Source organism: Mobula birostris, chromosome 12 (assembly GCF_030028105.1).
Source record: "Mobula birostris isolate sMobBir1 chromosome 12, sMobBir1.hap1, whole genome shotgun sequence".
NCBI classification, from domain to species: Eukaryota; Metazoa; Chordata; class Chondrichthyes; order Myliobatiformes; family Myliobatidae; genus Mobula; species Mobula birostris.
In genome coordinates, this window is record NC_092381.1 from 51467913 (window position 1) to 51483331 (window position 15419).

Genomic DNA, 15419 nt, shown 5'->3' on the forward strand with positions numbered 1-15419 from the left:
CACACACCATCTAGAAGAAGCAGATGAAGAGGCAGCATGTGCCTACAACATGTTTGGAGTGGAAACAGATGAGGAACCACCTGAACCATATTATGCCACAGTCAATGTCAGGGGAAAGGACCTTAAGTTTGAGATTGATTCAGGGGCTACTGGATCGGCCATTAGTGAGGAGACCTACAGGGGGACATGGGGGTCCAACCTGCCTCCCATTAGACCGTCAAAGCTCAAACTTGGGACCTATACGGGGCAGTCCATACCTCATTTAGGGAGGTTATATGTGGACATTTCAGCCGGGGGTCAGAAGGCTGAAGCCAGGCTAGTGATAACTAAGGGCAGTGGGCCCAGTCTTTTGGGTTGCGATTGGCTTCACAAAATCCGGCTCAACTGGCATGAAATTAAGTACGCACACACGACGGAGGACATTCTGCAGCGGTACAGTGACGTTTTCAGGGACGAGCTGGGCACACTGAAGGGTGTGAAAGTGGAACTCCATGTCAACCCTGAGGTCACACCACGTTTTTTTAAGCCCAAGTCGGTGCCCTATGCCATGAAAGGCAAAGTCGAGGAGGAGCTGGAACATTTACAGAGGCTGGGCATTATTGAGCCCATCCAGTTTTCAAGGTGGGCGGCTCCCATTGTACAAGTTTTGAAGGCAGACAAAACGGTGAGGATATGTGGGGATTATAATCTTACGGTGAATCAGGTCTCTGAGCTGGAGGAGTACCCATTGCCACGGGTGGATGACCCATTTGCGACCCTGTCAGGGGGTAAGCTGTTCACAAAGCTGGACATGAGCCACGTTTACCAACGGCTGCTGCTCGACGAGGATTCAAAGGAGTACGTCACAAATAATACGCACAGGGATTATTGAAGTACAATCGCCTGGTGTTTGGAGTGGCGTCCAGCCCTGCCATTTTCCAAAGGACAATGGACACTTTGCTGCAGGGGATTCCGCACATAGCAGTGTACCTTGATGATATTTTGATCACGGGGGCTCTGGAGGTGGAGCATCTGGCTAACTCAGATCGGGTGCTGAAGAGGCTCTCAGACACAGGGCTGTGGTTGAAACACGGAAAATATGTGTTCCTGGCATCGAGTGTGACTTACCTGGGACACAAGATCACAGCTGAGGGGCTTTGCCCTGCGGAGGACAAAGTGAGAGCTATTAAGGAGGCCCCAAGCCCTAAAACCATCACGGAACTCAGATCTTTTTTTGGGCATGGTGAATTATGGCAAGTTTTTTCCTGATCTCTCAAGGATTTTGCCCCCACTGTATAAACTGCTTCACAATGACACTAAGTGGTAATGGGGTGAAGAGCAAGAGAAAGCTTTCATGGAAGTGAAAGAACTCCTCCACTCAGCGAAGCTGCTTGTTCACTATGACCCCGACAAGGAGATCACCCTTGCATGCGATGCCTCGCCCTATGGAGTCAGGGCAGTTCTCTCACATGTAATGGAGGACCGTTCAGAGGAGCCTATTGGTTTTGCTTCATGTACCCTGACAGCTGCTGAGAAGGGATATTCACAGCTAGACAAAAAAAGTCTGACCATTGTTTTTGCAGTCAAACACTTTCCTCAGTACCTTTATGGACGCGTATTTACAATTTATACGGACCATAAACCACTGATGAGCCTGTTCAGTGAGACTAGATGCATCCCACTGCTAGCCTCAGCCAGGATACAGCATTGGGCTCTTACATTGTCAGCCTACCAGTATACTATAGTGTACAGAGCGGGTGAGGATAATGCAAACGCCGATGCACTGAGTCGACTACCTTTACCTGAGACACCTGTTACTACATATGGGCCTCCAGAGACTGTTTTCATTGGAGAGGCTGTTAGAGACACCTGTAAAGGCGACCCTGATCAGGCAGTGGACAGAGAGGGACCCAGTCCTGTCCCAAGTCAAGACTGTTCTTTTACAGAGTTGGCTCAGAGCCATGGAAGGAGAGGAACTGAGGCCTTATGTCAAACGCAAGACAGAACTCAGTCTGCAGGATGGCTGCATCTTTTGGAAAGGGAGGGTCATCGTGCCTCCCCTTGGCCGTTCACAGATTGTGGCGGAAATTCATGAGACTCATCCAGGGGCGTCTCAAATGAAAAACCTTTCAAGACCCTACGTTTGTTGGCCAAGAATGGATCAGAATCTGGAGAACAAGGTAAAATCATGCACGCAATGTCAGACTAATCAGAATATGCTACTGCCAGCTCCTTTGCACCCATGGGAGTGGCCAGACCACCCCTGGTCTAGCCTACATTTGGACTTTGATCCTTTTATGGGGCAGATGTTTCTTGTAATGGTAGATGCGCATTCTGAATGGATCAAAGCTCACATCATGAGCAACATCACAGCCCCCTCAACCATAGACAAACTCAGGCAAGTGTTTGTAGTCCATGGGTTGCCTGACGCTCTCGTCACTGATAATGGCTCGACATTCACCAGTGAGCTGTTCAGTGAGTTCATGCAGCAGAATGGTATTCATCACATTTGGACGGCCCCTTTCCACCCAGCCTCCACTGGTTTGGCTGAGCAGGCTGTTGAGACAGTGAAGGAAGTCCTGAAGCGGATGTCAGGGGACTCTGTTAGCATGCGGCTTTCACGTTTCCTGTTTAAATACCGCCTCACGCCACAGACTACGACTGTCCGCACTCCAGCAGAGACGCTGATGGGGCGTAGGCAAAAGTGGAGAGAAAGCAGGAAAAGCAGAAGGAGGGACATGATCAACATGCGCGCGAGAGACAGTTTAAACCAGATGACAATGTCTATGTGAGAAACAATCAGCAATGACTGCCTGGGGTTATTCTTAAGCAGAGTGGTCCAGTCTCCTATGTTGTTAAGCTGACTGATGGACGTGTTTTCCACAGATATCAGGACCATGTGCACCTGCATCATGATACCGGCTCAGAGGCAGACAGTTCCATGGAGTTTCCATTTGTGAGACAGACTACTGTGGAAGCATGTCCACCAGTGACCTTGCCAGAGGGAGAGACGCTGGCAGAGGGGTCGGGGTCCCCTGAGGAGGATGGACATTCTCACGCAGACTCACAGACCCCTCTCATGCCCCCAAAACCAGACCCACCCAAAACACCCTCACCAGCTGTGCCTGCTGGGTCACTGGGGATAGTGCACAGAACACAGTGCACTTGTAAACCTCCTGACAGACTGAATCTTTGACAGGACAGTTTTTTTTTGTTGTTAGATTGAATGTTGAATCTGTCACATTTTCCAGATGTTTTGTAATGGTAAACTGTTGCTGAGATACTAGTGTAAGTTTTCAGGGATGCACAAGTTAATAACACCACTGTTTTTATTTCCTAGTCTTTTACATTTGGGGAATGTTGGATTTTAAAGGGGGAGAAGTGTTGTAATGTGAGCATTATTAAAAGTAAGTTAATACTAAATTACGATAATGGGGGAGTGGGGTACTTCCGTTCTTTTTACTTCCGGTGTGCACTGTATCTAGTTTCTCTGCCATGCCGTACGAGTGAGTGAAAGCCTCTGTATAGGTATAACAGTTTTGCCGTTCTGGATAAAGTCGTTCTTTTGGGCATGAAATTGTCAAGTGGTCCTTTCCAAAGTAGAAGTTACCACAGTGTCAGAAACATCAACCTAGTTCAAAGCTATTCTTCAGAGGAACAGATCTATCTGGTATGACCTATGTGACTTGGGCTCACCCTGTCAGCTCTTACAGATACCATCAAGCCTTCTCGTCACCATCTTCTCAAGTAACAATTAGGGAGGCATAATAGTGCCTCCAGCAATGTTCCCAATCCAGAAGAACAAATGAGTAGAAAAGAATATGTGGAACACATCTGTGCTGGTAGCAACATACAGCACTTCTTAGTACTCATGCCTGTCAGAAAAACTGGAAAGAATAATTTGTTACATCACACCTCATCTGATCATTTCTAAAGTTCATTCAAAACCACCCATTAACTCATTTGTAAACAGACAATTCTAAATAACCTATTAAATTATGAACTGAAAAGGAAGTATAAACTATATTTATGTAGGCCTTTCATTCCTCTGGCACATCCCAAATGCTTTGCAGCAAATGTTAGAGGAAGCATATAGGAAGCATAGCACACAATTTGAATATAGTGAGATATTATGAGTGACAAGGGAATTGGTTGATTTTTCTTGGGTGAAAAATGCAAATGGATCCTTGGCATCCTATTGGGAGGGCAAATGAGACTTTAGTTTAATATCCCTTCTGAAAGGCTACTGCAGTGCAGCAATTCTTTAATAATACTCTGTAGTCAGACTTGAATCTTTAACCTATCAATGTTGAGAATTTTGACACTGAGAATCATGTCCCTCATCTAATATTGGTTGTTTAAAATTAAGACTTGGATCATTTTTTTGCTATGCATCACATATGTTATTTACTTACAGTAAGTCGATTTCTAATGTTGAATACAACTAGAATGTAAGCTAAAGTGCTTTTTGCATAAAACGACTCGCTTTCCCCAAGCCCTCTCCCCAACCGATCAGATTTTTTCCCCCTTTATTTAAAATGGATCCTACTGAGAGAAAAAAAAATCACATATATTCAAACCAAAACAAAAATCAAAATAGTCTGCTTCCAAAATGGACACTATTAAATGAGCACAATTTTGGCACTAATCTTATTGCTGAAAACATAACTATGAAGCTATGTATTGATGATTGGCGCTGGGACTGGCCAAGGTGCTAGCCTTAGTATCTAGGAAGCTGAAGCAAACCCAGCCTCCCTCAGGTTTAAAATTGCACACTTTTTCTTAGTTTCAGTTTTCTTAAGGATTAGAAAAAAACTTAAGGATTTGAAGTACCAATCTTGGGAATTATTGGTGGCATGTCCATGTTTAATAAATTTGTCATTTAGCCTTATTTTGGATTGCTGTATTTGGGGATGCAGGGGGAAAATATGATTCAAAATTTTATCTTGCTGTTAGATAGTAAATTAGCAGACAAGCTGGAGAGAAAGAGAAATTGCAAAAGATTATTAAAATTCTTGGTGAGTTTTTCGAAACTTGAAATTGTGATGATAACAGATTCCATGGCAACTTATGAAATGTAATTGGACATGAATTAAAAGGAAGCTATCTTCAGGGTAATAGAGAGAAAAATGTATATTTGAGGCATAATTGAAAAGCCCTGTCAAAGATCTAGCACTTGTAGGGCTAGCTGCATGGTTTCCTTCAATGTTCAAAGTTTCTGATTTGAAATTTTTCTTCAGCAATCCTAGTTGTCTTCCTTTTCTCTTCTCTAATTATGATTAATGAAGAAAAACTCAACCCCGGTTTGAGAAACTGTTGAATCTGTGTGTGAGGATTGTCATTGCTCATATTTCCATACAATTCAGGGGAAGGAAAGTTCACCTACAGACTTCTTCCATGAACATGTCCGTTGAGTGATATTCAGATTGGCTGAGTTGATGTAGTTGGAGAAAAGCCAGTTATTGGATTGATGTATGGAAGCAGACATTTTCAGTTTGATTTGTGATAAATTGTTGGTCAGCATAGAAAGTGAGCAGAACTTTGCATCTCACATCAAAGTTGCTGGTGAACGCAGCAGGCCAGGCAGCATCTGTAGGAAGAGGTGCAGTCTGCACCTCTTCCTAGAGATGCTGCCTGGCCTGCTGCGTTCACCAGCAACTTTGATGTGTGTTGCTTGAATTTCCAGCATCTGCAGAATTCCTGTTGTTTGCGTTTAAAAGAACTTTGCATCTACTGTTTTCTGGCTTGCCTGACTTATGCCGGGCTGACATAAGGCATGGCTGTTCCATTTATCATACTTTTGATGATCATTTCAAATAAAACATAGTTTAATTTAGATCTTGCATCAATCTCCTTAAATACGTTTTCAAAAATGACAACATTAGGAAAAACCTTTGCAACAAAATGCGAGGGGTGATTCAGAAGTTCGTGGTGTAAGGTAGAAGGAGTCAATTTTAGAAAACTTAGCACATTTATTTTTCAACATAGTCCCCTCCTACATTTACACACTTAGTCCAGTGATTGTGGAGCATACGGATCCCTTCTTTGTAGAAGTCAGTGTTTTGGACCTCCAGAAAGTGGTCCACAGCAGGGGTGATTGATAAGTTTGTGGCCTATGGTAGAAGCAGATGAGTTATTAACTTCAAATTTTCTGCATTTTCACACAGAGTTGAACTGCACGTGCATGTAACGAGAGCTGTATAACTCATCTCCTTCTACCTTAGGCTACAAGCTTATCAATCACCCCTGCTGTGGACACTTTCTGGAGGTCCAAGATCCGTATGCTCCACAACCGCTGGACTAAGTGTGTAAATGTAGGAGGGGAGGAGGGGACTATGTTGAAAAATAAATGTGCTAAGTTTTCTAAAATTGACTCCTACCTTAGGCCACAAACTTATCAATCACTCCTTGTAGTTTATAGACTTTGTCTTTCTCTTAGTTATTGTAGAAAGTTTATTTATAGTGAGTAAAAACTCAAAACTGATAAGAACGTTCCAGGAGTTAGTGTCCTTTTAACTAACCTTCATATTTTGGATATTAAGCAGGGAAATTTAATGTTTTTAATTCATGCTGTATCAGTACTCCATTAATGAAGTGGTTCTGTAGTTCTCAAACTAAGGCTTGTCCAGATGACAGCGATTGATCGACAAGAAAGGAAAGAAAAGAGGAAATGTACCTGTGCTGTAATCAATACAGCACAATTAAGCTTTCAAAATAATACAATAATACTCTGAGGCAATCGAATATAACGCCAGAAAATTGTGCAATTGCAACTTTTGCACTAAAGGCATATTTAACTTGCCATTATATTTGTTTTGGAAATTTCTACAACATTGATCTGTTAACGACACAATAACACCAATGTCACAACTGGAACTATTTGAACATATTTTTCTATCTTTTTTAAATAAATGAAGGAAAAGATAGAAAAAAAAACTAAAAGATGGAAAAAGAAAAGTAGAAAATTTGAGACAATATGGATGAGAGGATCCAAAGAAAGAAGCATAAACCAAAGAAAAATAAGAGAAGACTAAAATGGTAAAACATAGTAGAATATTGTAACTCATGTGGCTGTACTGGTCCTTGACAAACTAATGAGTGAATGCTGTAGCATGCTAATTTTCCTAATCTATGGAGTAAAGAACTATTAGAAGCAGTTAAATCATTGCATTGTTTTGATATGAGCATTAGAATTGTTAGTTCTAATGAAGGGTCATGCTAGTTCCACATCTGGTTTTACCTTTTACCATTCAGTAGGTTGCATTCTGCAATGGTAATGGAATCAATGGCTAACTATTGCAATTAATCTACATTGGTTTGACTGAAACAGACTCTGAAAGAAAGAAAAAAGCCCAGTTGTAGAATATTAAGAATCAGTGGTTTAGAAGCCCCCCCTTTTTTTTTCTTCCTCTTAAGTATGTAACACTTGCGTCATGTCCCAATTGTTAGTTTTGGCAAGGAATTTATCAAAGTTGTATTTCAATGAATCCCTCCTTGTTGTTAAAATTGCTTTGCATTCTGAAGTAATTGTTTTCTATCATTAACAGTTGTATGAATTGGAAAGCTGATGAAAATTACTTAAGAGTTCTGATAGAAATACTGTGGCAATGGTTCAACACCTACTAGAGTGGGACTATGTAGCTTGGTTGCTTTCTTGAATGGCATGTCACGATCATAAATAACATCATTAACAGTAACTCCAACTTTAGCATCCTGAGAATATTATCAATCTTAAATTACATCAGCAATAATTATTAATAACATCATAAAACTAGCAATTCCGTGTTTGCAATTAAGTTCAAATGGAGAGCCTCATGGCGAGAAGGAAATTATTAGTTTTGGTAATCATAACAGTGGATTGGTGTATACTTTTCAGCAGTTTGGCATAAATTCATATACATACGTAATTTATCTCTTCTGCTTGCAACTTAATCTTTTTGTAAATTAATAGGTAATGCTAATTAATGCATTGTTATAATCACTTTCTGATACTGTTTCAGCCCAAAATCTTTGAGGATGCACAGTATTTTGAGTAGACTAGCATTCTATAGAGCAGCAGTGTGCAAATGAGAAATTCAGAACTGATCTAGCCTTTACAATTGGGCAAGTGGAAGAATTGTATTTTTTACTCTCTGTGGCCCAAGGCCTAGCGTCTTCCTCTCTCTGCCCAGTACCCATGTGTAGCCCCCCCCGGCCAGCCTCAGGGTCGCTCGGCTCGCTGTCGTCTAGGGAAACAGCCCTCGGCCCTGTCAAACTGTGTAATTAGTTTGTGTGGATGCTGTGTGATGTACCCCACCCCACCCAAATAACAGACAATACACCAGATAGGATTAAATGATTTACAGTTTATAGATATTACTGGAACTATATAATTAATAGAGAAGAAAATATAAAAGGAAAATAAAAGGCGCCACACTTATCAAAGTTCAATTTCTTTGTGCACCAAACAGTTAGAGCTCAAGAACCTTCTTCACCCTGCGACCCCTTGGACCACCTCGACTGGCCGGTGGTCGACCAGACACTCCACACGAGTCCATCTCCATCTCCTCGCTGAACGCCCTCCTCGGGGTCCGACCCCATTAGCAGACATCACAGCACCTCGTCCATCCTCTGTCTCTCTCTCCCGCCTTCTGCCTCAAAACCCCACGCATACAGTATCTTCAAATACACCAAAAACATAACTATCCCAATTGGTTCATAACATCATCTTATCAGTAACGTGATTCAACAAACTACTAGCGGGAAGGATTTTCTCAGCGTTTAACATAACAAAGAAGCATTCCCAAGTATAACATAACAAAGAAGCCATTTTAATTAGCCTACACAGTAACATAAGAGCCGACCCCCCCCCCCCTTACACATGCATAAGAAGGAATCACGCACCTGCAGCCAATAGTTCTCAGTGGATTATTCATCTTGGCATCCTCCTTAGGCCCTTACAATCATTGAGATTTACTTATTTCAGGTTTATTAAAGACATGGAAGCTATTTTTAACAAACTCAGTTCATACTATAGATATATATTTTAAAAAAAGGCCTTGACAACTTGCCAAGTGTAATACAGAATTTGATGTGCCCTTATCTATGCTGTTGTAATACAGTTACATGGGAAATTATTCAGATATGTCATGTCCAAGAAACACACAATAAAATATCATTTGGATAATTACACTGCTATGTTGCTTACTTAGTACTGCCCCACTAAGTGCTCTTGGTATAGCACTCCTGGCTCGGGGGAAACAAAATTTCATTTTAAAAACAAAACACCAAAAGCCATGAAGAAGAATAATAAGACCATAAGATATAGGAGCAGAAGTAGGCTATTCAGCCCATCGAGCGCTCCACCATTCAATCATGGGCTGATCCAATTCTACCAGTCATTCCCACTCCTCTGCCTCTCCACATACCCTTTGATGCCCTGGCTAATCAAGAACGTATCTATCTCTGCCTTAAATGCGTCCAATGTCTTGGCCTTCACAGCCGCTCGTGGCAACAAATTCCACAGATATACTACCCTCTGACTAAAGTAATTTCTCTGCTTCTCTATTCTAAATGTGCGTCCTTCAATCCTGAAGTCGTGCCCTCTTGACCTGTACTCCCCTACCATGGGAAATAACTTTGCCATATCTAATCTGTTCAGACCTTTTAACATTCGAATGTTTAATTTGAGATTCCCCCCCCGCCATTCTCCTGAACTCCAGGGAATACAACCCAAGAGCTGCCAGCCGTCCCTCATATGGTAACCCTTTCATTCCTGGAATCATTCTCGTGAATCTTCTCTGAACACTCTCCAATGTCAGTTTATCCTTTCTAAAATAAGGAGCCCAAAACTGCACACAATACTCCAAGTGTGGTCTCACGAGTGCCTTATAGAGCCTCAACATCACAACCCTGCTCATATATTCTATACCTATAGAAATGAATGCCAACATTGCATTTGTCTTCTTCACCACCGACTCAACCTGGAGGTTAACCTTTCAGGCATCCGGCACAAGGACTCCCAAGTCACTTTGCATCTCTGCATTCTGAATTCTCTCCCCATCTAAATAATAGTCTGCACATTTATTTCTTCCACCAAAGTGCATGACCATGCACTTTCCAAAATTGTATTTCACTTGCCACTTCTTTGCCCATTCCCCTAAACTATCTATGTCTCTCTGCAGGTGCTCTATTTCCTCAACAGTACCCACTCCTCCACCTATCTTCGTATTATTGGCAAACTTAGCCATAAATCCATTAATCCCATAGTCCAAATCATTGGCATACGTCGTAAAAAGCGGTAGTCCCAATTCCACTGGTAACTGGCAGCCAGCCAGAATAGGATCCCTTTATTCCCACTTTGTTTTCTGCGGATCAGCCAATGCTCCACCATGCTAGTAACTTCCCTGTAATTCCATGGGATCTTATCTTGCTCTGCAGCCTCATGTGCGGCACCTTGTCAAAGGCCTTCTGAAAATCCAAGTACACCGTATCTACTGCATCTCCTTTGTTTACCCTGCTTGTAATTTCCTCAAAAATTGTCGTAGGTTAGTCAGGCAGGATTTTCCTTTCAGAAAACCATGCTGGCTTTTGCCTAGCTTGTCATGTGCTTCTAGGTACTCTGTAATCTCATCCCTAACAATCAATTTCAACAATTTACCAACCAGTGGTGTCAGACTAACAGGTCTATAGTTTCCTTTCTGCTGCCTCTCACCCTTAAATAGCAGAGTAACATATGCAATTTTCCAGTCATCCAGTACAACAGGAGTCCCCAACCTTTTTTGCACCGCGAACCGGTTTAATATTGACAATATTCTTGCGGACCGGCCAACCTGTTGGGGGGGTGGGGGTGGGGGGTTAAGTAGGGTGAAACTCACCTAAACATGTCTTTTACAGTTAGGGTTGCCAACTTTCTCACTCCCAAATAAGGGACAAAAGTAGCAGTCAAATCCCGGAACACTTGTCTTTACCCCGAGAAAGACTACCATGACCATGAAGCCTTGCGTGGGCACCTAGGTGCAGATGCGTGACCTGCGCATGTGCATACGTGCCGATTTTTTTTCCCAAAAATCGGTTTTGGCTTAATCTTCCCAACTATACTGTACCTACATTATTTCTACTTCATATAGGCTGTGTATCTATCATATTCCTGCTTTTACTATATGTTAGTGTTATTTGGCATGACTTGATAGGTTATTTTCTGGGTCTGGGACCTCTCAAAAATTTTTCCCGTATAAATTAATGGTAATTGCTTCTTTGCTTTACGCCATTTCGGCACGAAAGGTTTCATAGGAACACTCTTAGCGGGGGAAATACGGGATAAGGGTGATCCCGTATGGGACAAACCAATTTAGCCCAATATATGGGATGACCTGGCAAACACAGGACAGTTGGCAACCCTATGTTCAAGTTCAACAGTGCGTGACCGGGAATGAGGAAAGGTGCAGCTGACTCATATCGTTTCCTTGCGGCCCAGTAGCACATGCTTTGCGGCCGGTGGTTGGGGACCGCTGCACTTCCCTCATTTTCCGCAGAAACTCCAGCCATTGCTGCGCTGTTGTCCTTCCTGCTAGTGCCCTTTCCAGTCAACCTTGGCCAGTTCCCCTCTCATGCCATTGTAATTTCCTTTTTCCCACTAAATACTAACATATTGGAATTTAGTTTCTGCTTCTCAAATTTCAAAGTGAATTCAATCATACTGTTCCCTAAGGGTTCCTTAACCTTGAGCTCTCTTATCACCTCTGAATCATTGCACAACACCCGATCCAGCACAGCTGATCCCCTAGTGGGCTCAACAACAAGCTGTTCTAAAAAGCCATCCATCAGACATTCTACAAACTCTCTCTCTTTTGAGGTCCAGTACTGGTCTAGTTTTCCCAATCCACTTTCATGTTAAAATCCCCAACGAATAACATGATATTGCCCATCTGACACACCTTTTCTGTCTCCTACTGTAATTTGTAATCCACATGCCGGCTACTGTTTAGAGGCCTGTATACAAATGCCATTGAGGTCCTTTTACCCTTGCCATTTCTTAACTCTACACCTTCCGATCCTATGTCCTCCCTTGCTAATGACTTAAATTATTTCTTATACACAGAGCCACGCCACCCCCTCTGTCTACTAACCTATTTTTCTGATACGCCGTATATCCTTGGACTCCCAATAGCAGCCATTCTTTAGCCAAGTTTCAGAGATGGCCACAGCGTCATACTTGCCAATCTGTAGCTGAACTTCAAGATCGTCCATTTTATCTCTTATGCTGCGTGCATTCAAATATAACATTTTCTGTCCAGTATTTGTTGCTTTCTGTTTTAATTGTACCACGCCTCTATTGCCCTGTAACTCATCCCACTGGCTGTGATTATGCCTCATCTCCTGCCTGTCCTTTCTATCATCCCTGTTGCACGCTATCTCTGATTTACTTCTGTTCTCCCTTTCCTCAGCCCTATCACTCCGGTTCCCATCTCCCTGCCAAATTAAACTCTCCCAAACAGCTCTATTAAACCTGCCTGCTTGGATATTGGACTCCTTTGGGTTTAGGTGGAACCTGAAGCCCTGCCCCTTACACCAGGTGTCCCCAACCTTTCTTGCACCGCGGACTGGGTTATTATTGACAATATTCTTGCGGACTGGCCGGCCCAGGAGTTGGGGTGGGGGTAGGGTTGTCAACGGACAAGAGTAGCAGTCAAATACGCTGTGGTCACCCCGAGAAAGACTACCATGACCATAAAGCCTTGCGCAGGCACCTGTGTGCACATGTGTGACTTCGGCATGTGTGTACGTGCTGATTTTTTTCTACAAATTGTTTTTGGCGATTCTGTTCGGGGGGAGGGGTTAATCACGACTGGAATATAGGTGATAAGTGGCTAATACACTCAATTTCGTTTCTAAAAGGGTTTATCTAACAAATTTAATATTAAACACACAGCGCATAATTTCCTCGCATAAATATAGTGATAAGTCAATTATCAGGGGAGGACAGGGGAGCTTGAAGTAAGTGTTGAACGAACTTCCAGTAGAAGTGGTAGAGGCAGGTTCGATATTATTACTTAAAGAAAAATTGGATAGGTATATGGACAGGAAAGGAATGGAGGGTTATGGGCTTGAGTGCAGGTCGGTGCGACTAGGTGAGAGTAGTGTTCGGCACGGACTAGAAGGGCAGAGATGGCCTGTTTCCATGCTGTAATTGTTATATGGTTATATAAGTCACTTATAAGTCAATAGCATCATAACATTTTAAGTAACATTTGGATATTAAACACACAGCACATATTTTCCCCGTTATAAACATATAAAATCATTGCAACACACCAATATCGCTGAATCAGTGGGAGCCCTGGGCTTGTTTCCCTGCAATAAGACAGTCCCATCGAGGGGTGATGGGAGACAGCGATACTCGAAGGGGGTTCCTTATGTCCAGTCTATTCCGCAATTTAGTTTTCGTTGTATTCATTGCAGAGATATGTTGGAAATGGAAGCAACGTTTTCAGTGCTTTCGTGGCTATCTCAGGATATTTAGCCTTGACTTTGATCTAGAATGCCGGCAGAGATGTTATGTCAAACATACTTTTCAGCCCACCGTCATTTGCAAACTTGAGGAGTTGATCTCCTTCCCGCGCTGACATCGATGACACGTGCGTAATGACCTCGCGTGCGTTCAAGTTCAACAGTGCGTGACGGAATGAGGAAAGGTGCAGCTGACTCATATCGCCAAATCATATCATTTCCTCGCAGCCCGGTGGTCGGGGACCGCTGCCTTACACCAGTCTCTCAGCCATGCATTAATATGCCTGATCATGCTATTCTTGCACTTGTTATCACGTGGCACAGGCAGCAATCCTGAGATTGCTGCTCTGGAGGTCCTACTTTTCAGATTCCTACCCAACTCACTGAATTCTCTCTTCAGGACCTCCTCCCTTTTTTCTACCTATGTCATTGGTACCAACATGTACCAAGATTTCTGGCTGTTCACCTTCTCCCTTCAGAATACTCTGCACCCGATCCAAGACATCTGTGCCCTGGCAGCCGGGAGGCAACATACCATGCGGGTGTCTCTATCAGGCTGACAGACCCTCCTGCCTGTTCCCCTCACTATTGAATCCCCTATGACTACCACATTCCTCATCATCTTCCCTCCTTTCCACACCACAAAACCAGGCTCAGTGACAGAGGCCCGATTGCTGTGGTCGTCCTTTGTCAGGTCTTCCCCCTCAACAGCATCCAAAATGAGATAACTATTACTGAGGGGGATGGCCAGAAGGGTGCTCTCTACTATCTGAGCCCTTCCCTTCCCTGACAGTCACCCACTTGTCTAACTCCTGCAGCCTCTTGTAGTTTCTATTTATATCCTGTTCACTTTCCTTAGTAAGCTGTAGGTCATCAGGAGCCTAACACGGTCTCTCAGAAGCTGTATCTTGGTGCACCTGGCACAGATGTGGCCATCTAGGAGACTGGAAGGTTCCCAGGATTCCCACATCTGACACCCAGAGCAAAGTATTAACCATACAGACATGCTCTCTTCCCTCCAGAAAAAAAAATGCAAGGAAAAAAAAATGAAGTGCATTTACCCACTTTCCTCGCCGAAGCCCGAATGAGCCAAAGCCCTACCACTCTGCCTCAGACTACTCCGTCAATGAGTGCTCTGCTAGCAGTGTCTCCCTTTTATGCCTAAACCTTCCCAGCTCTCCAACTCAAAATTGGTGTGCCGGTTATAGGTGTGATAAGTTAGCAACTTAACATTTACTTGCAGATTATGGCCATTTTATTCACATTTGCTCAACTTGTGAGAGGACTGTGTGCTGAGACTGGTCAGCCAATGAGAAAATAGTATACAAATTGTTTAGGAGTTCAATAATATTTTCTGGCATGTAGATACAGGCCAGGCTATGTTAATTGGAGGGAAAAGAGTTGACACTATTACTAGAACCAGCACATACATGCAATCATAAAGAAAGTGTGCCAGCTTTATTTATTTATTTATTTATTTATTTATTTATTTATATATAGGAGGTTTGACTTGTCACTGTATGCACAAACGAACTTCATACAGTTGAAAATATCCTAACTGCCTGCATCATCGTCTGGTTTGGCAGTTTGAATGTACAGAAATGTAAGAAGCTGTATATACATTAAAAAAATACTCTTCTCAATCCAACACATCATCTCCCCACTATTGGTAGTGTCTACATGAGGTAATGCCTCAAGTAGGCAACATCTGTCATCAAAGATCCACACCATTAAGACCATGCGCTTGCTTTTACAGCTACAATCAGGCAAGAGGCACAAAAGTCTGAGGTCTCATACCACCATGTTCCAAGACAGGTACTTCTCTTCAACCATTCCATTCTTGAACCAACTGGTAAAACCAAAATCATTACATTTTAGCAAAACTATCATCACTTTGCACTGAAATTGACTTTTTGTTCTAATTGTGTTCTTTTGTATATATAAAAAAAATG

The 15419-nt window shown here is 42.7% G+C and overlaps 1 protein-coding gene across 4 annotated transcripts in view; it reads left to right on the plus strand.

Moving 5' to 3' along the window:
• The window catches only part of tm2d1 (TM2 domain containing 1), a 76163-nt gene that overhangs the window by 55808 nt on the left and 4936 nt on the right, over positions 1-15419 (plus strand). For 2 of the 4 annotated variants that reach the window (XM_072273787.1, XM_072273785.1), the window contains one exon: positions 15224-15282. The exons of the other annotated variants lie outside the window; for them this stretch is intronic. In XM_072273787.1, coding sequence (XP_072129888.1) covers positions 15224-15282 — 59 coding nt within the window. Of the gene's footprint in view, positions 1-15223; positions 15283-15419 lie in introns of those variants that run through there. 4 annotated transcript variants of the gene reach the window in all.